Genomic DNA, 21,442 nt, shown 5'->3' with positions numbered 1-21,442 from the left:
AACCAACCAGTCTGTCCACTCCAGACCACAGCAGTCTCTCCACCCAGCCCCGCCCCGCCCCCCACGCCCCGCCCCCAGCCCCCAGCCCCCCCCGCCGGCCTCAGCCAGGGCTCTCGTTTCCATGGTAACAGCAAGCAGCCGGGCGCGAGGGTCACGTGTCCCGGAAGCGCCCCCTTGTGGCCGGAAGTGACGGCGCGAGGCACAGGCAGCCCCGGAGGCCCCAAAAAAAAAAAAAAAAAAAAAAAGGAAGGGGGGAGGGGGGAAATAAAAATAAAAAAAGGGAAAACCCCCAAACGCAGGACCCGGCGCTGGCGGGGCCGCCCGGGCCCGAGCTGCGGCACCCCCGCCCGGCAGACGGGCCGCTGGGAGCCTTCCCCGGGGGCCGGCCGCGCGGGGCTCCGCCGCCGCCCCATGAGGAGCGCGGCGCCGCGCGGAGCGGGCCGCTGGGCGGGGATCAGAGGTAACAGCCCCCCGCGGTGCCTGCCGCGCCGGGCCCCCCGCGCCTCCGGCTCTGCTGCGCCCGCCCCCTCCCCGCGTTGTGTCTCCGGCCCCCCGGAGGCCCCCGACTCCTCCGAGGCCCCGGCCCCGACAGCCTCGGGAAGAGAGGCGGCGTGGGGCCGGCGGCGGGGATTTGCCTCCCGGGAGCCGGCCTGTCCCTCTTCCCCCGGCTCGCGGGGGCTGAGGCGTCCCGCTGTGTCCGCTCTCCGCCCTTGCCAGGGGAGGGCCCCACCCCGCTGCCCGGCTGTTTTCTGCCCGGCGTTGAGGTTGCGTTAAAAACAAGGGTTCACCCCGAGCCCTCCAGGACGGCCCGAAATCGCCCCCTCGCTTAGTTTCCCGGAGACGGAAGCAGTTTGGCCCTTGCCCCCATGCAGAGCCCAGCTGCGGTCATTGGGGCTGTGCCCGGGGTTAATGGGCTCACCGGTGCAGTTGCAGACTCAGTCCTGCAAACACACAAGGTGGGTAACTTTACTCACGGGAGCGGTCCCCGCACATAAAGTGACAGAGACACACAGGTAAGCTCTGGAACCGGCTTCCAAGGGCGGTGATAGAACCTCCGTCCTGGGCAGTTTGTAAGACCAGGTCGGACAAACACCGGCCAGGCATGGTCTAGGTTTACTTGGTCCTGCCCCACTGCAGGGGCTGAACTAGATGATCTCTCAAGGTCCCTTCAAACCCTTCATTTCTGTGATTCTGTGTGTCACTGTTTGCAGGATTGGGCCCTAATTTGACCCGGTGGGTTAAACTTTTCTGTAAATGGAATACATAAATAAACAAACTCCATTGAAATTCTCTGGCAGAGGAAAAAAGTAACTAAACAGTAAAGGTGAAAAATAAATGAGCTCTTCAAAACTGATAACGTTTTAATTAATTCGGGTGTTAGTGTGGCAAGTAAAGATATTAGGATTCAAATATATATGTATACCTTGAAGTCAATAAGAGTTGTGCATGTGATGATCTACAGGATCTGGGTTGTTGATTTTTTTTAACCCCACAGTTAAAATTTCCAGTATGGGCTGCTTATGGCAGCCTCTTGTCTGCCATGGGCCAAGTATGATCTTTACCTGTTGCTGTCCATTGCCTCTGATCGCACTCTAATGTTTTAGCTTTGCTCTCCTTCTCTTAGGTAACACCAGATTCTAGTGTAAGTTTTGTTCCTGAATTGATTACTTTGATTTTAAATATTTGTGTAACCTTATTTTTCTTCTCCACTCTCTGCCTCCAGCATACTGCAATTAATTTCCCCTCACCTTAACTGCCTCTTTCTCTGCTTTGGGACTGTACTGGATTGTTCTCTCTGGGTGGGTGTGGGAATGCACGGGTAGAATCAGACCTATTTAATGGTTTGTCAGAGACCTCAGATGGCTGATAATTAATGAAGATTCTCCTTTAGTTGACATGGTCCCATGCTTTTAGAGCAGTTCTATCCCTGCTGTTGCTATGATGCTCTGGATGGTCATGATGTGCAACATAGTGACATCCATGACATCCTAGGTGATCACAGACTTGTGTCAAACATATATTGTATGGCAAAACTCCTATTGACTTCAGTGGGAGCAGGATTGGGCCCTGTGGGATAAATTCAGACCTAGTATAAGCAGGTCAATTGCTGAGTAAGAACTGAAGGGTTTGGCCGGTAGAATTCAGAGATGCAAATGATCCATGAGACTATATTATGTGCATTTTCCCACTCTGTCCATGTGGAATTATTCCCTACAATATGCAAGCAGTGAAGTAAAACTATAGGTTTTGTTGTTCAGTAGGCCCTCTCCTGCATGCTAAGAGTTCTCTGTGCTCCCACGTTATCTGCCTCTCAGACCCACCGCACAGTGATCCTTGCTCCTCAGTTTTGTGCTCTCCACAGGATTTGACTGGTGAGGCTCTGTCTGCTCTGCATAGATTTTCAAAAGTGAAGATTTGCTTATATGGCCCCTAAACCAAAAATATTTCTTGCCTGATGTAATGAGCAACCAGAAGTTGGTCCAATAAAAGATGTTACCTCACCCACCTTGTCTCTCTAATATCCTGGGACCAACATGGCCACAACAACACTGCGTACAACATTGGCTAGAGAGAGAGACTTTTATGGAGCTCCCTCATCTCTGGCTGTGTCCCCTACTATCTGATTGTCATATGTGTTTCAATCACTAGAATGCTGCAGTTCTTCAGAAAGAGCTGCGCAGGTCACAGTATACGAACCACTGGTCTGGGCAACTAAATACATCACTGATGGATCTGGGATGGGTTGAATTAAATCAATGCTATTTAAATCACAGTGTTTAATCGTGATTTAAATCAGCAAGCTGGAAACTTTTATTTAAATAATTGATTTTTAATTTTGTTTTGAACTTGTACTTTCTAATTATTTTCCTAAAGAAAAGTTGATTCTCATTGGTTGGTAACCATTAAAACATGTTGATTTTTCAGTTAATTATAGCCTTTACACTTAATTTGCTATGCCTTGTTAACCAGGAGGAGACTATATCTAGACACATCTATTTAAGCTAATTTATAGCTTAAAATACGCTTATTAAGATTCTTAATTTTTACCATTTTTATTATTAGACAATCATGAGTGGTGCTTTTATTTACTAGATTATTAATTTTTTTACTCATAATTTGTGTCAAGCTCTTTTTAGGTGGAAATTGAAATTCAGTTAAAGCACACAAAATCAGCATTTTAAAATTGTTTTTGTTTTATCTAACTAACAATCTTAAATGTGTTAGATACATAAAATCAAAAGTTGATCAAAACATGTTTTCCATTAAAAACTCATTATTAAATAAAGTACATACTATATTCTGACCACGACTAAAGCTCGTAGGTGCTATGATAAATCAAAGAAATAAGTTGGTAGTGAACTGAACTGATTGTTTCTGGTCAGAATATTCTTCAAGATTTTACAACTAGCAGATCTCATTCTCTCACACCAAGTTTAAATTCATATTCGTATTTTATTTATAAATTGGAAGAGGAAAACCAAGCTTTTCTGCTTTTTCAACTCCTAATCAGTTTCTTAACTTTCAGTGAACTAGTCATTGAACTGAACTAGTTGAATCAAAAGTATAACTGGGTTCAAAAAAGAATTAGAAGTAGTTCATGGGGGATAGGTCCATCTATGGTTATTAGCTGGGACTGGCCAATGGGATGGATCATTTGATAAATTGCCCTGTTCTGTTCACTCACTTGAAGCATGAGGCACTGGCCACAGTCAGAAAACAGGCTATTGGTCTGAATGGACCATTGGTCTGATCCAGTATGGCCATATCTTATGTTCTCATGAATAAACTGAAAGGAAGAAAATACTCTCTCTTTACATTCAGAAAAGGCTACTGCTGTCAAAATCCGGTTTACAGTTCAACAAACTCTTGTTCCAGGTGTTTAGCCAGTGACTTCCACCAGTTATAGTGGTTGGATTTCTTTAAAACTTCATCAGCAAATGTGTACTACTAACAATTTAAAAAATTAAAAATAATATTAATTTATTGTAGTATGTTTAGGCCTTAACATAAATTGTCATAATTTCAGATTTAATTTTAAATAGGTTTATTTTTTAAAAGAAAATGTATTTACTTAAAATGTTTAAAAATCATCACTTTTTGTGTCCTCTCTGGATGGATCTTAAGTGAGTGCTACATGTATTGTGATAGATAATACCCTGTGATTATACGCTTTGGATTGGGTAGGGGCAGTAGACCACAGACTAGGAAGGTGTGGGGAGATGGTTCAGGACTGGCATAATTCCTCAGCCTCTCTGGTTTCCTTCAGACATGCAGAGCCCCCATCACAAAATCTCCTCCCATTACCCAGTCAACCCCTATCTCCTGCTGCTGGAAGCCCTCTATGATCACTCAGGCACATCTTCCCCTTTTGTGAGAAACCCTTCTTGATCCCCTGGATGAAGGCTTTCCATTTCATCTGCCTCCCTGTTGATGGAAACCCTCTCCAATTCTTCCCATCCCCCATATTAGCATGACCTATCTTTCTGCTGTTGGAAAATCTCTCTGACCCTCAGAAGACCTCCCTTAGAAACCTTTCCTGATCCCTCTGACATGCATTCTCCATGTCACCCATTTCACTTCCTGCTGGTAATCCCTTACCACTCCATGTTCCTGACCCGATTCCCCCTGGCTGTGCATTCTCCACACAACTTTTCACCCCCACTGGCAGGTCCCAATCTAACAGTTAAATCAGAAACGATCAGGGGTTACAGCCCAGCCAGAAGTGTATGTCTGTGAGCAAGAAGGAAGAGCCAACCTGAGTGGGGGACCAAGCCAAGAAGGGAAGGGTTGCATTTGGGTGTTTTCGCAGCGGGATAATGGAACTGGGAAGAAGAATCAGCTGGGAAGGGAAGACAGGTTACTAGGAGCACAATATTCTTTTCCTCAGTTCACTTATGTTTGAATGGAGATGAGGGGGTCAGGTAATTGAATAACTGTTTGAATAATATACAACTGGTATTTTCCTGCCTTTATAGGAGTTTAGAGCTTGCTATGTAACTGCCTATTACAGCAGCAGCATGGCCATAAATTGTGGAAATTTGTTCATTTCACTTAAACTAATTGTGATAATAAATGACAGTTGTGTTTAAACTGAACTGTGGGCCTAACCTCTGGGTAAATTGAGACTCTTTTCTCTCAGTGCTGCAAGGCAGAACTGAGGGGCATCAACAGAGCTGAGTGGGGTCCCAGTACTGGAATAGCAGGGGGGCTGAAGGACAGGACTGAAGGGCACTGGCAGAGCTGTGTGGGGAACACAAGACTGGCATATTTAAGTTAAAAAGCCATCCGTGATGCAATGAAATACTAGTTTGGTTCTTTTGTTAGTGTGACGTGGTTTCTAATTCTCTCCATTTAGGTCTTGAATCAGTCTCCTCTGTTTGAGATCCCTGGAACCTGTCACCATGGAGACTGAAAGCGAGCAGAACTCCAACTCCACCAATGGGAGTTCAGGCTCTGGAGGAAGCACTCGCCCTCAGATATCTCAGATGTCTCTGTATGAGCGACAGGCAGTGCAGGTGAGGAGCTAGATGTGTTCTGAGTTGGATGGGTGAACAAGAGGGTGTAGTGAGAAGGGTCTTCTACATCCTTCACTTTGTATGCCCATTCACCTGGAGTGGGAGTGTGTTCAGAGGGTTGGCATGTTTCAGACTTGGGCAGATAAGGGTTGCCAAGCCTGGCCAGACATTTAGTCCATGTAGTCCAGTATCCTGCTTCCATTTTTACTGGAGCAGCCATTGTTTCATTTTTAGTACAGCGTGCAGCCTCTTATTCTATTGAATCACATTATTGCACAGCTCTAATCTCAGAGCAGGCCATTGGTTCGTTTAGTTCAGTGTCCCAGCTCCTTTGGCTGTATTAGAACAGCCATTGGTCTTTTGTGTCTGGTACTCTGCCAGCATTGGGTCAGAGCACTTGTCCACCTAGTTTAGCATGCAAACTTTCAAATTCCTGGAGTTTATTAGGTCTAGTATATGAACTGGAGTACATCTGAAGTCCATTGAATCATGTATCTCCCTTTGGCTGTACCAGCTCAGGCCACTGATCCACCTACTCTGGTGTCCTGCATCCTGCTCACATAGCAAATCCTGTGGCTGATGGCCCCACTACATCCTGGGAACTTTGGATGATATTTTTTTCCTTGTAGCAGTTCTTTAGATCGTTATGTCTCTCTCTGACTGCACCCCATGGGCACATGGTGTGTGGTGGCATCTGTTTTTTTCAGAGTTGTTTTCTTCTCTTTCTCCAGGCCCTTCAGGCATTGCAGAGACAGCCCAATGCAGCCCAGTACTTCCATCAGTTCATGCTCCAGCAGCAGCTCAACAGTGCCCAGCTCCACAGTCTGGCAGCTGTCCAGCAGGTGAGTTGTCATGGGACAGAAGGAAGGAATCTTCTGATACTTAGATAGTAAACCTTTGGGAGCCGGGGCTGTCTTTTTGTTCTATTTGTACAACACCTAGCATGCTGGGGTCCTGCTCCGTGACTATAGCATCTAGGCATGACAGTAATAAAAATAATTATAAACTGGGGGCTTTGTGGAGAGATGGAATTAACTTTCAAGTAAAGAAGAGAGCTTGGATAGGTCCTCCAGGTCTCCATTGGGAACATATTGCTGGGAGTCACCTCACCAGCCCCTTATCCCCTTTAACTATGAAATAGATTATTATGGAGACAATGGATGCAGGTACATTCTGAAATGTGCTCAGAATGGGCAGTGACTTGCTGTTTTTTCTGAGCATATAGGTAGCCCTTTCAATGTGAAATTTCAGAGTCAGGTTTCCTGCCCTTTGTATTTTCTCTGTAATTTTTGCTTGGTTTCTTTTCAAACTTTGTTAATAGGAAGTGTTAGTAATCTGTCTCTGGCTAAAATCAGTCCATAACAATCCAACTTTTCTGTTGACTGATACCTTTTAAAAACCACTATCTGTCTACACACAGGTTAGTAGTGAGATGTATCTTGAGACAATCTGGTGCAACAGGGAATATATTCTTTTTTTTTTTAATGGAAGTTTATTTGTTTTGCTGTTGGACACACAATGTTCTCCATTGGCAGGTACATCTTTCAGTCAGATTGATCCTACATTGCAAATGATTTTGTGTGTGGTGGCTGACAGACTGTTGCACTTACTGGCAGATAAATTCTTCCTCAGCTGTGGCACGTCTATGGGAATCCCTGTTTCCTACCCTCGACATAGTGGGGAGGAGTACCTGGGAAGTGGATACACACAAATCTTAGTTGTGCAACAGTTCAGGTTGCTGTCCACAAAACAAATTCAGCCCAAAACCACAAAGGTAAAGAAATGAGAAGTGCATCACCTAATAGTACATTCCCTCTTTTCCTCTATCCCCAGACACACAATTTACCAGTATCACAATGCCATACGCCACAGAACCCACACACCACAACCTGAATTCTACCCTCCATAGAAGCCAATCTCCCCATCTGCAACATATTGAACTACAACACCGAACATCCATAGCTAATACTGGTGGGGAGAACAGGGTGCAGTCGGAAGAGTGGATTGAGGGGACAGAGTTCAGGTTGCAGTGTGTGGTATGTGGTGCTCCAGTTCCCTGGGGTTGGGGAAGGAGTTGTCATAGTACAGAAGGGAGGGAATCTGCTGATACTTAGATTGTAAGTGTTGGGACTGGGAATTCTTTTTTGGCTAAATGTTCGAATTGGATTAAAAGGTTCACTGCAGTTGCTCATTCTCTCCCTCTATCCCTTTCTTACAGGCTACAATTGCAGCCAGCAGGCAGGCAAGCTCCCCCAACACCAGCACCCCACAGCAGACCACCACCACCCAGGCCTCAGTAAGTAACTGCCCTCTTCCCTACATGCATCCCCTCTTCCCTTCAGAACTCAGTCAGCCAGCAGCACACAACCACTGGGGATGCCAGGAAGCCACAGGTTATGGCAGGAAACTGTCAGCAGTAAGCGTTTGGGGCACTCATCATTATGTGTGGGTTACGGAATTGGGAGAGGGGTAGACCCCTTGGTAGTGGAGGTATCCACAGCTGGAAAGGTAAAACTGATCTCTTGTGATTGGGAGAATGGGGATAAAGTCTGTTAGGGTGAGGAAGGGATCATGGCTCATGGGTGGAGAGAAGAAGAGTGATGAGCAGTAGGCAGCTGGATGAGTCCTGCTGGGGAGTAGGGGAGAGTGCTGTTTGGGAGGAGGTCAGGAACTTGTGTGGGATTGAAGAATCAGGGTTAATTGGAGGGGGAGAGAGAGAAATGGGGTGGCCAGCAGAAGGCTGGGGGAAACTAGTCAGAGGCTGGCAGTGTCTGGAGAAAGGCCCCCATTCCTTCATTAGGCTTTAGATCCTATTAGTAGCAGTGTTTGTGTCCATCATTACGAGTTTGATGGTAACTGGATGATGTGCAGTGTGTAAGTGGGTTAGTGTCCCAACGCTGTGGCTGACTTCGGATTCCAGAGCCTCTTGGAACAAGGGCTCCTACCGTGAGCTGCTGAGGCTATACTGCGATGGGGACCAGAAACAATTGCTTGCCCCACCCAAGATATTGCTGCTGGAAAGGGAGGGGATAATGGTGCCAAAAGTCAATCTCTGTCATTCTCTCCCTGATCTGTCTAGTTCTGTTTTTTGGAAACAGGGAAAGGCTGGGCCTTAAAATGCCAGTTCCTGCTGTTCCCCCTGCGTGTGTAGAGGGAAGGGGGCTGGGCCTCATCTCTTTTATCCCCATCTCTTCCTGTGTGATTGGGGCTTTTCTCTGTTTTAAGATCAATCTGGCCACTACATCGGCCGCCCAGCTAATCAGCCGCTCACAGAGCGTGAGCTCTCCCAGCGCCACCACACTTACTCAGTCTGTGCTCCTGGGGAACACCACCTCGCCGCCTCTCAATCAATCACAGGCCCAGATGTATCTCCGGGTAAGAGACATGTGCACACAACATGCCCACACCTGCCTTTTGCTCAGTCCAGTGCTCTGTCATATGGCCACCAGAATAAATCCCTGACTCTGGACCCAGTCTCAGGCTCTGATATAGCAGGACAGGGAATGGGTTTGATATATTTTAAGCTTCAGGTTGGAAGGCCCTAGTTTCTGGAACCACCACAGGTTTGATTCTGAGCAGAGTTGACTCAGCGTTCCAAGGTAGATGTACTGTGTTCAGTATGCTCTACTGTGTAGGGAGTGCTAGTGGATGAAACCTTTAGGAACCAAGCTGTCTGTGCTTTGCATGGATGTTGAAGATCCCATGGCACTTCTCATTAGAGTAGGGTACATATATGAAACATAGATCCCCTCCTCTCAGCAAATCTCAGGTTCAGATATATAGATCACAAAAATAAATTTCTTCCTCTCTACCAATTCTGGAACAAATATTTATCTGACAAATTAATCTCTTCAGCCACTGCCCGGCTCAGGTTCATAATTCAGAATTAATGTCTGCCTCTCTTTCAATTCTGGGTGCAGAGATGGGTCTGAAAAAATGTCCTCTAAACCAGTCCTGGGTGAGGCTATACATCAAAAATTAAACCCCCTTTTTAGGAACTCTGGGGTTCAGTTATAATAATAATTCTCCCTCCTCTCCACCAGTGATGGACTCAGGTTATAATTCTCTTCTTTTCAATCACTCCTGGATGTACATCTCAAATAGATATCTGCCTCTCAACCAGTCCTAGACATACATGTGAAAATGAAATTCTGGTCTCTTAGCCAATCCTGGACAGCCCTTTGGTAAGCAGTCCAGCTGTGCGTGTGATGGAAGAGAGCTCCATAAGGAAGCAGTTTCTGGTTTCCAGGTTCCAAGGGCTGCAGTCTGGATCACAGGGTTGGGAGGGTGGGTGATTTTGCAGTGTGTGACACCCCAGCCCAGTGTTGCTTTGTAATTTGTTTGCTTGTGGTTCGCTTTCTTTCTTTCTCTCTCTCCCCCTCCACTCCTTCCTCCTCCACATCACCCAACCCACCCCCACAGCCGCAGCTGGGGAACCTGTTGCAGGTGAACCGGACCTTGGGCCGCAATGTGCCTCTTACTTCCCAGCTCATCCTGATGCCTAACGGGGCCGTGGCTGCTGTCCAGCAGGAGGTGCCACCCGCTCAGTCTCCCGGGGTCCACACAGACACAGACCAGGTCAGTGATGCCCCCCTCCTGGGGTTCGCACTCCCAACCCTTCCCACACACGCACGCTCACCCCACTCTCGGATCTCTGTCTCCAGTTCAAGCTCTCCCTTTGTAGAAGGCTAACTCTGCTCTGCCTGCCTTTCTGTATCCTTGGGCCCCCTGTGGACAGTGGGGTCTGCAGGCTCCATTCTCTCTTCAGTGTGTTATTGTGCTGACTTGTCACTTCCAGAGAGCAGGTTCATTTCCTGCCTAGTTTTCTGGGTGACCCACTAGTTGGGTCATTTCCATCTTCATGACTGTTTGTTTGGTTACGTTGAGTGAAACAAATTGGTGGATTCATAGTCCAGTTCCTAGTGAGGCAGGTGCTCCACAAGAAAGAGCCCTTGCCAGTATTAATACTGATTGGTCCTGTTCCCTGGCCATCTTAAAGAGGCCAAGGATTGACTAGGCCACAGAGGCTGGGCTTTTCCTTAAAAGGTTTCCTTCAGGTCAAGGAGCATGGATGCTCCCCACCAGTTGTCTTGCCCCATCCGACCATTCTGGGTATTTCCAGAGGCCTTTTTTTGGTCCCCTGAGCTCCTGCCCCACTGCAGCTGCTTCACATCTGTCTTGCCTGCTGTTTCTTTGGAGTAAAGCCAACCGCGATCACACTTGCAGATAACATTGCAATTGGAGGGGGAGTGAGCACAAAGGATGGCAGCACCAAAGTGCAAAGAGAACTGGAGAGCTCAGAGTGGGCTGCAAACAATGAGAGGAGATTTGGGCCTCCTGGGTGGAGTGCCCCGTGCCCAGGGAAAGGAGATAGGCAGCCCAAAAGTAAAAAGAGATTTACTGAGCTGGAAAGGGGATCCCAAGGTGCTATAGACAATGCTGAGGTGAATCCCAACAGCTCAAAGGCCAGGCAGACACATACAGAGGCCGTCCCATGCTGCTCATGCAGTCTGTGCTGTTAGAACCTGTTATTCTGAGAGAATGGTGCTATTTTCAAGTTCCCTTCAGAAAGTGCCATGAAATCTTTAACTTGCACCAGAGCTGGGGCAGAAGGGTGTTCAGGTTAATGTCTTCTACGAAGAGATGACCCCTCTAATAGTGTAGCACTTTCAGTATTTCTCTGAAGTATGGGCCAAATCTGAGTGCAAGAGGCTAGAGTGACTGGACATGGATATGGACTGGACATGGACTGACTGACTGACTTTGCCAGTGGAGCCAAAATGGACCTTTTATGGTGTTTCCAGGCTCCCTGCCTCTCTCTGTCAAACTACAGGGAAATACATGAGCATCATTGTAACCTAAACAAATGGGTTGTTTTGTATGTGTGTGTTTCTAGGTGCAGAACTTGGCTGTGAGGAGCCAGCAGACCTCAGTCGTTAATGCCCAGCTGCAGAGCTCTGCTCAGAAAGCAGCCCTTCCAGGAAACTCCCAGGCTTCGGGCCTATCACAGGCCACAAATGCCAGCCAGACCTTGGCAGTGGCTCAGGCCTCTTCTGGCAACACAGGCCAGTCCCTGAATCTGAGCCAAGGGGCAACAGGCAGTAATGGTGTCTCTGGGGGCGTGGTGGCAGGTGGTGGGAGCCAGGCCACCACAGGGGTGGGCCAGGCAGCCTCGTCTGGCCTTGGGGGCAGCTGCCAGAGGAAAGGCACTGGGGTGGTGCAGCCGTTACCAGTAGCAGCTGCCCAGGCAGTGACAGTGAGCCAGGGGAGCCAGACAGAGACAGAGAATGCAGCGGCAACAAAGAAGTCTGAAGCAGACGGTGGGCAGCAAACCGTTGGCATGAACCTGACTAGGACAGCTACGCCAGCGCCCAGCCAGACCTTGATCAGTTCAGGTAGGTGATGATCCAGCCTTTACCTCCGCTTCCTCCGTTTCCCCCTTGCTCTTGCTGTTTAGCTCCCTAACTCAGCTCTGTGACAAGGGCTGACCCTTGAAAGTCCAGCAGTGGGAACTTCCCACACATACCTCCCCTCCAGCATGCTCCCACCAAAGAGGTCCCTCCCCAGCCAGACTGAGAGGGGAAGTCTCTCTCAGCCTCTTTAGTCCTTGGCTTCTCTGCTGAAACTACCAAAAGTGGGGCTAGTTGTGGTGGTCACTTGTAGAGAGATGGGTTGGAACCAGTGCCCCAGAGGTGAAAGGGTCTGTATCCCACATTTCCCACTACCTTCATCTCCTGCTGCCCCTTTGTTGTTAATGCTGTGCACTCTCCTTTTCTTCTCCCCTTCTCTTGTCTCTAGCCACATACACACAGATCCAGCCCCACTCACTGATCCAGCAACAGCAGCAGATTCACCTGCAGAAGCAGGTGGTGATCCAGCAGCAGATTGCCATTCATCACCAGCAGCAGTTCCAGCACCGCCAGTCCCAGCTCCTCCACACCGCCACCCACCTCCAGCTGGCCCAGCAGCAGCAACAGCAAGCTTCACCTCTGACCCAGCAGCAGCAGCAAGCTCCGCCTCCCCAGCAGCAGCCTTCGCCTTCACAAAATCAGCAGCAGGCTCAGACCCTTGTGGTCCAACCCATGCTTCAGTCACAGCCTCAGCCCATACAGCTCCAGCCAGACAGCCCCTGCCAGCCAGCCACCAAGTCACCTGTACCCATTCAGTCCAAGCCACCTTCAGCCCCCATCAAACCACCACAGCTTGGGGCTGCCAAAGTGTCAGCAGCGCAGCAGCCCCCACCACACATCCCAGTGCAGGTGGTGGGGAGCCGGCAGCAGGGCTCAGCCCAAGCCCAGGCACTGGGTTTGGCTCAGATTACCCCTACGGCGTCGGCCCCCCGGGGTATGCCAGCAGTGGTCCAGCCCGTCTCCCAAGCCCATGCCACTTCCCCATCATCCCAAGCTCCTTCTGCCACAGCTTCCCCCCAGGAAGCCCCTCCCCTCACAACTGGAGTCAACTTGGCACAAGTTCAAGGCACGGCCCATGTGGTGAAGAGCACGGCCTCGTCCCCAGTCATGGCTCAGGTGCCTGCAGCATTCTACATGCAGCCTGTCCAATTACCCGTAAGTGATGCCAATGGGAAGGGGAATAGGATAGGGGTTCTTTACCTTCACTTCTAGGGCACCAGTTTCAATCCAGCTGCATGCCAGTGAGATGAGATGGGGATGAAGCTTTTCCCCTCTAGGGCACTGATTCTAATCCAGCCGAGGAGTTAGTGACCAATAGTCATTCTCTCTGATATGGTGATTCAGTAGCCTTCATGAAATGAGTTGGAGCTTAGTCCTCCCCAAAACGGGGCAGGTATCTGTCACAGATAGCATTAACTGGCCTCCTTGTTGTCAGTCTTGGCAGAGGGATCAGGGGCAGAATGAGCCACAGAGCCTGAGCTCCCCTCTTCCCATTAGATGTGGGCCTTTCCAGGTCAGAGACCCTTTGTTGTGTTGTATCAGCCTCTAAGATCAGGCCAGCTGTAGGCCTTTTAGGATCCCCTGGTGGCAGGGGACTTCCTATTTTCCAGTGGTCCCTCAAAGAAAGCAGTGGGGGTAGCTTTCACTATCTTCATAAGGCTGCATGGGTCCCTGTCTCAGTGTTCACAGGGACTTCATTTGGGGATCTTGCTGTGCACCCTACTGCAGCCCTGTTGATTTTCTGTGGGTTTCACCAGGGTAGCTAAAGGTGGAATTTGGCTCCGTTGTTTCTAAACTCTGCTGTCAAGACAGTGAGCTTCTGTGACAGCTCCCAGATTCTGCAGCTCTCTGTTCCCATCCAAGACCACCACTGTATCAATCCCTGCTCACTTGTGGGAGCAGACTCTGGCCAGTGACCAACCTATCTGGAAACTGGCAGATGGCTGCCATTCCACCTCCTTCTCATGGGGCCCATCACCACAGACTGGGGACATTGTGAGTCACTGTGTCATGGCGCTGCTAAATCAGTGTGGTTGACGTAGGAGGAGGAGATGCAGAGCACCAAGATGGTGATGGCGGCAATGGAGATGTCAGTGTTGTGATGTTATTGTTCCCTAATAGGAATGCATGGCAGCCTAGATCCATGGTGGTGGGAAACATGAGGGGTTGACCATGGGAAGGAACCAGGCTGGAGCTGGAGGGTTGAGGAGGTGCTGGCTATTTCCCTTCTGACCTTTCGTATGTGTTCTGCTTTTCCCTGCACTTTGGGTTCCACTTCTCCCCTTACACGTTCCTGGTCCTCCCACACAGGGAAAGCCCCAGACCTTGGCAGTGAAGCGCAAAGCAGAGTCTGAGGAGGAGAAGGAGGAGTTGCCCAGTGCCACTATACTCCTGCCCGCCAAGTCGTCTCCTGTGGCAGAGAGTCCCAAAACCATGGAGGAGAAGAGTGGCTTTGGAGGTGAGTGGGTAGAGAAGGGCTCTGATTGCTCGGTCTGTGGCCTGATGATGTAAAGCAGAGGGGCATGGTGATGGACAGGACACAGGCTAGATGGGCCAGTGATATGAAGTCGGATGGTGGACTGGATGGGCCAAAGGTGTGGACTGCTATAATATAGCTGGCAGGATGGACTAGATGGGCCAGTGGTCAGATCAGTTGTGGTGAGTCCTTTCTTCCTTATGAGCTTTTATTCTTCCAGAGAAATCTGAGCCTGTCCTCAGCACAACTCCAAATGCCCCCACAAGTGAAGCAGCGTCCGTCACCACCACATCTTCCCCTGCCCCTACCCTGGCAATGGTGTCACGACAGACTGGAGACTCCAAACCCCCACAGGCCATCGTCAAGCCCCAGATCCTAACGCACATCATCGAGGGCTTTGTCATCCAGGAAGGGGCAGAGCCATTCCCGGTAAGAGCCGGGGTCCACAGGGGAAGGAGTCAGAGCAGCCCTGGGGAGAAGCTGCTTTTTGTGGGACTGGTATTCTTCCATCACTGGAGAAGTTTCTTTCCCCACCCCTCTCTCCCCTGCCCCCCAGGTGCAGTGACAAAAGAGGGGAAGGGAGGGATTTGTGCTGTAATTACCAGGGAAAGAGGCAGAGGGATTAAAGGCAAGTAGATAAGTGGGAGGATGGAAGGCAAAGTTGGGCTGGTTGATTTCTCCAAAGGTCTCTGACACAACGAATGGGACAGGGAATGTCAGCGGGTTCTTCTCTTTGGACTGACTCATAATACAGGGAAAAGGGGGCACTGCTGCTCGTAAAGAGCTGTAAATTTAAACCAGATAAGGGAAATACTGCTTCATGTGGTGTGTCACTGTCCTTTGGAACTCGCTGCTGCAGGATCATAGAATCATAGGACTGGAAGAGACCTCTAGAGGTCAGGATATTCAAGGCGAGTGGTTTAGCAAGATTAAAGATCAAGAAGAGCATCTACAGTGATGGTGCCAGGATACAAATAATCAGTATGTCTGGCTTCTGAGCAAGCACTGGACACCAGCTGGCTGGGTCAGGAAGGAATGACCACTATGTGGTTCAAGGTCTCCCCTTCTCAGTGAGCTCTGAGAAGGATTGGGGCTGGGATCCCTGCTGGGGGCAAGGAGCCTCACTCCCTGACTCAGTTCACTTCTCCACCCTTTGCAGGTTGGCTGCTCTCAGCTGCTGAAAGAGTCTGAGAAGCCACTCCAGGGAGGGGCTCCCTCCGGGCAGAGTGAGAACCAGTCCAGCAACTCCCCAGGAGGAGATAGTGCAACCCTGGGTGAGTCTCAGCTCCAGGGAGCCTAGCTTGTGTCAGGAAAACAGCTTTTCGGCCTTCTCTTGTTTCCTCTTCCCATACTTCACAGTTGGTGGTGGGTGCTGCTCTCTCCTTTCTCGAGGGACTAGGAGCATGATGCTTAAACTCGGAGATCTAGGGTCTTCATTTCTTGGGTTTTGAGGGAGGGAGGGAGAGAAGAGTCCTTACACACTAACTAGAGATCCCTGGTCAGCACTAACTTGGGCAGTCTGGATTCTCTCTGTTGGAAGCCTGGAGGTTCCAATGCAGTGCAGAGCCAATAGGGAGGGGTGAATTGAGGGGATACCTGCCTTTGTGTGGAGGATAGGGGTGTCTATGCGTGGCAAGAGGGGAGGTTCTAAGAGGCATTAGGAGAGGAACGAACCTCTCTGTTTTGCTCATGTCTTTGTCCAATCCTTGTCGTCAATATCTCAGTCAGTGGGGTTTCCATCCCATCCCTCAGGGAGGCTCTTCCACAGCCTAATAGCTCAGTAGACTCTCCCAAGAGAAATGGCTGAGATTGCTGAGTGACTCTCTTGTTCCTGGTAGTAATTGGGGGCAGGGGGGTTGTGTGATTTTTCTTTGGTTGTAACAAAGGATCTCGCTCTAGAGCTGGACAAGAAGACAAACCTGCTGAAGTGCGAGTACTGTGGGAAATATGCCCCAGCCAATCAGTTCCGGGGCTCCAAGAGGTTTTGCTCCATGACCTGTGCTAAAAGGTAACACCAGGCTTTATCCCCCTTCTCTCTGACTATACTTCCCCCACAGCTGGATATGTTCCCTTCCCCAAGTTACATACAGTGCTCATTCCATCTGGACCTCCATGCAAGAACTACATTGGCCAAGTTGGGAGCTCTGTGTGCAGAGAGCCTGCTGGATTGGACCTATAACTTGGATAGTCACTGCTGAGCATCTGTCCACGATTAATCCTTTGGGGTGGTGGGTCAGGGTGTTGCACCTAAAATGCTCTTGACTCTCCCAGGAAGTGGGGTGAGGGAATTGTTCCTACACACTGAAAGAATTCTCTTCCCTCAGCAATGGTCAAGTCCACAGCTAGTTAGCAAAGGCCTGTTAATAACACTCTGCTGGCTTGTGTTAGCCCTATGGGGCCTGGAACGCCCAGATCTGGAATGTGTGTATTTGGGGGTGGGCCGTGAGGGGAGGGAAATGTGGGAAAATCACGCCAGGAGTTGCTGTCCCGAGAGGACACAACCCAGAACATCTTGCTTTCTCCCTCTGGAGGGAGGGGTCTGGTTGGTCCATCAGCTGCTGAATTAGTGCAGGATTCTGTGGTCTGAAAATGTTGCTTGTGCTAAAGGTCAGCACTGCTTCCTTTCAAGAGGAGGGCTGGAAGAGGTGGGACAGACCTTGAAATCCAATGGCAAAGAGGAGTCAGTCACCTTCTGTCCCCATCTAGGGGAGGGAGTAGGAGATGAGCAGGACTGTTTCCTCACTGCTTGTGTGCTCTTCTTTGTCTCAGGTACAATGTGAGCTGCAGCCATCAGTTTCGGCTGCAGAGGAAGAAGATGAAGGAGTTCCAGGAAGCTAACTATGTCCGTGTGCGTCGGCGTGGACCGCGGCGCAGCAGCTCCGAGATCGCCCGAGCCAAGATCCAGGGCAAGCGCCATCGGGTGAGTACACAGCCCCATTTGCCCTTGTCCTGCCAGATCTCGAGCCTGGCACGATGGAGCATTACCTTACTGGAGATGTTGTCTTTTGTACCCTGGACATACTCGGTCCCCATCACAGTACTATAGTTGTCTCTGCTGCTGGAACTGCTGGCCCCTCAAGCCCTGGATGTACTTCTTTGGTTGGGACTAAATCCAAAGTCCTGGCTACTTGTGGGGCTTACGCCAAGATCCGCTGGCACTTTGGCTAAGAATCGGGTGTTCTGTCCTAACTCATTCTGCCTCTCTAAGTCACTCCCTCCTCAGAGTTCGAGTACTTCTCTCCCATGACAGTGGTGTGATGTATGGCACTGCCTATTTGAACAGTTGTTGCATTTCACCCCAGAAGTGGCTGCATTGGGATGAGTTATCCCTGCTTACACAGTGTGTGGAGAATGCACTGCAGAAGAGAAACTGCTACCAAGACCCACTGGGGCTGCTCATTCTGTCCAGTTTCTCAGATTTCTCCAGGCTGCTCTTGATGTTAATAGGTTTCTTTTAACCATCTTCCTTTTTCTCCTCCCCCACTTCCCTGGTGCCTGTAGGGGCAGGAAGACTCCAGTCGAGGCTCCGACAACTCTAGCTATGATGAGGCTCTGTCCCCCACGTCCCCAGGGCCCTTGTCAGTGAGGGTTAGTCATGGAGAGCGAGACCTGACCAGCTCCAACATGGCCCCACCTACTCCAGACCTACATGGCATCAACCCGGACTTCCTGTCCAGCAACCCCAGCCGCTGGAGTGTAGAGGAGGTGTATGAGTTCATCGCATCCCTGCAAGGTGAGGCCAAGCTCTTGCCCTGTCCTGTCCTCTCCCCTACATGTGTGACCCAATAGAGCACGAAGGGCTAACAGCATGTCTGACAGCCAGGGGTGCAGGGTGCCCAGCATGGAAGCTTGGGATGTGGGGAGCTGGGTAATCCTTTCCTCATTCTTCTTGCTTCACTCCTGGGGCTTCTGATTGAAGCAGATTCTGAGGCAGTGCAGTCAGATCCTTTGTACTCCCCAGCTTACCAGGAGAGCAGGGGCCAGGGCAGATGAGTGGGGCAGATTCTTAGAAACACCCCCTCCCCCCTTTCTTGCTCACCAGGATGGCCTGGGAGACTGGAAGCAGGAGTCCATTTTTAATGGAGTGGGAGTGTGTAGGTCAGAGACCTGTCTCACTTGGCCTTCTCTCTTGCCTCCCCCCCCGCCCCCCGGCAGGCTGCCAGGAGATCGCAGAGGAGTTCCGCTCACAGGAGATTGATGGCCAGGCCCTGCTGCTGCTTAAAGAGGAGCACCTCATGAGCGCCATGAACATCAAGCTGGGACCTGCCCTCAAGATCTGCGCCAAGATCAACATCCTCAAGGAGACCTAACGGCCTTGGTGCCAGAGGTCTCCCTTTCCCCCAACCCCAGTGGAACCACCTGCCTCGGGAGCGCATGGCTGGGGGAATGGGACCGTTTCCTATGATCTTGCATAACAAAGGAAAGAAAATGAGAGAGGAAGTTTTAAATGAGTGAAACTATCACTTGGCAGCCTGTGTCTTGGTCTCTTAACGGTGCTACAAGGGGGAGGAAAACTCCCACCTGGGGCCTTGAAACTTTTCTTCCCTTCATGAAGTGCATCTCACTTTCTTTTAAATCCTTCCCCCCCATGGAGAACCAGAGAAAGTGAAACTCCTAGAAAGGGGGGAAAAAAGGACATCCTTCCACCTCAGAGGCTTCTGGAAGTAACCAGTTTTTTGCGGGGGAGGGGAAGGAGAGCTGAGCTGGCCCCTTCCTGCCACAGTGGGGCTGCTAGATCCTCAGTTATTTCTTTTGAATTTTTCACCATACCAGGATGTGATGCATGGAGTAGAACCTACCCAGTGCAGCTGCCTTGCTTATCTGTGGGGGAGGAAAGCTAGTGAATTCCAGATGTTAGGAGAGGTTGACAGGTAAGAATTAGCACTTAAAGTGCCACCTCCCATTCCACTTCCTTAAAGCCTCCTAGACTATGGTTCTGAGTTGGGTTTAATAGCCATCATGGCATATGTACCAAACCCTGGAAGCCCAGGGCAAAAGCAGTTGCTTTGCTTTACTGTCTCCTTTAGCGGTGCAGCTTGAAGGCTGTAAATGTTGTAGTAGCTGCTCACTCCAGATTCACCCCCATTGGGCCAGTAGAAGGGGGTTTAATTAGAGCACTTCTGCCAAGGAGTTTGGAGAACAAGGGGGAGCATTCATTTTGGGAGCTCTGCAGCCTCAGGGGTTTGTCTCTCTCCCCAAGACTGGGACGTTACTTATGGATCCAAAGCAGGAGTTTAAGAGTGCTAAGGCTCCAACCTGTTCTATGGGACTTTTCATTTTAGTGTTCTCTTTCAGTTTGTATTATTTTGTATCTCTTCTCCACTCTCCTCAGGAGAGTGTACGGGACAAAGTTTCAATGGGCAGGACTGTACCCATCTGCCTCGGGTCTCTTATTTTTGGTTGTAAAACACATAATTCTTTTCCTCATAAAAAGAATGCTTCAAAAACTGCTTAATTCTGCATCTTAATGACATATGTAAACAGACCTGAGCAAAACCTAAGCTTTTCTCCCCCTTTTAATTCTACACTTACTGCCCTCCTCTACACAAAAAGTTGGTAGGCAAAATGCAATACTTTGCAAACTTGTTTGACAGCTTCAGAGGTTCCAGGCTCCACTAATGGATCAGGCAGAGCTCCAGTTAAGGAAGCTTCTGCTTAAAAACAAAACAACACACATCAAGGAAACTTCCAGAAAATGTAAGAGATAAGGATGAGACTTGGTTGCTAGAGTGCAGTAGGATGGGAGTTTCAAAAGTGTCCGACACTGACTTAACTCTGCTCCTGGGGTGAATGCTTTTGGAAAATGCGTCCCTAATGCTCAGCAGTGAGTAAATTCAACACTGGGATTCGTTCTGTGCCATGTGTCTCTGCATAAGAGCTACTCGCATAAATAGTCCGATGAAATGTAAGTCTGCTCTGTATACATGAACAGCAATGGCATGGTGCTGCAGGAGGGGCCATATTGAGAGAGTCCTCCCAGCCCCTCCCCCACCCCCATGCGTGATGCTAATAAGGTCTGCTAGGATATGGTTTTATTACCCATCTGATGGCTGTAGCTAAAAGGTGTTCTCTCTGATCACTAGCAGGCAATTGCATAGGTTACTGGAGGGCTGTTGGCCTGGCTGAAAGTAATGAAGCTACCACATAATTGAGTTGAAGGGCTGAGTCTTGCTCTTGTATATAGTAGTGATTTTGTGAGACTTTGGTCAAGGGTATGTATCAGAGTTGCATTAGAAAAGGGGACCGCAGTGAGGGAAGGTGTTTAGAGGAGGGAGGACAGGAACTGAGGGTCGGTGCAGGAACCTTAACTTGCTTACAGTGAAATACTGAGTTTGAATTTTATAATTAAAATTCTCACTTGTTTGGAAGGGAATTTCTGTAGGTTTTATTTACTTATTGAATACAGGCCTCAAGAAACCAGCACTTCTTGTGACCCATCTGACTAAAACACTGGATAACAAAACACATGGCCCATATTTTGAATACTCAGAGGTTAAAAGCTGATCATAAACTCAGACTTTAAGGTCAGAAGGGACCTTCGATCATCTAGTCTGACCTGCACATTTCAGGCCACAGAATCTCACCTACCCCCTCCTGTAATAGACTTATAACCTCTGGCTGAGTTATTGAAGTCCTCAAATCATGGTTTAAAGACTACACGTTAGAGAATCCACCATTTACCCTAGTTTAAATTTGCAAGTGACCCTCGCCCCATGCTGCAGAAGAAGGTGCCAATCTGACCTAGGTGAAAATTCCTTCCTGATGCCATATATGGCGAGTGGTTAGACCCTGAGCATGTGGGCAAGACTCGCCAGCCAGACAGCTGAGAGAGAATTCTCCGTAGTAACTCAGAGCCTTCCTGAGCTAGTGTTCCATATCTGTGCTAGCAGTCACAGATTGATTACATGCCATTGTAGGCAGTCTCATCCTTACCCTCCCCTCCATAAACTTATCAAGCTCAGTCTTGAACCAAGTTAGGTTTTTTGCCCCCACTGTTCCCCTTGGAAGGCTGAACTTCTCTGATGGTTAGAATCTTTCAC

At 49.3% G+C, this 21,442-nt stretch overlaps 1 protein-coding gene across 5 annotated transcripts; it reads left to right on the top strand.

The window, feature by feature from the left end:
* The first annotated feature begins 201 nt into the window (after window positions 1–201).
* PHC1 (polyhomeotic homolog 1) lies at window positions 202–19,852 on the top strand. Of its 5 annotated transcripts, none has more exons than XM_077824608.1 (15): window positions 202–460; window positions 5,357–5,516; window positions 6,248–6,358; window positions 7,735–7,812; window positions 8,742–8,891; window positions 9,939–10,094; window positions 11,413–11,911; window positions 12,315–13,081; window positions 14,237–14,384; window positions 14,623–14,831; window positions 15,562–15,676; window positions 16,302–16,410; window positions 17,172–17,322; window positions 17,904–18,135; window positions 18,558–19,852. In XM_077824608.1, exons 2-15 carry the CDS (start codon window positions 5,403–5,405, stop codon window positions 18,710–18,712), a joined length of 2,994 nt encoding a protein of 997 aa, XP_077680734.1. In that variant the 5' UTR covers window positions 202–460; window positions 5,357–5,402; the 3' UTR covers window positions 18,713–19,852. The 5 variants fall into 5 exon arrangements, with proteins under 5 accessions (XP_077680734.1, XP_077680750.1, XP_077680751.1 ...); XM_077824614.1 differs by lacking the exon at window positions 202–460 and adding an exon at window positions 592–956; XM_077824619.1 differs by lacking the exon at window positions 202–460 and adding an exon at window positions 2,157–2,372.
* Window positions 19,853–21,442: the final 1,590 nt, after the last annotated feature.

The sequence above is a fragment of the Eretmochelys imbricata genome, chromosome 1 (genome assembly GCF_965152235.1).
Source record: "Eretmochelys imbricata isolate rEreImb1 chromosome 1, rEreImb1.hap1, whole genome shotgun sequence".
Lineage (NCBI taxonomy): Eukaryota > Metazoa > Chordata > Testudines > Cheloniidae > Eretmochelys > Eretmochelys imbricata.
This window is presented reverse-complemented; position numbering and strand designations above follow the sequence as displayed.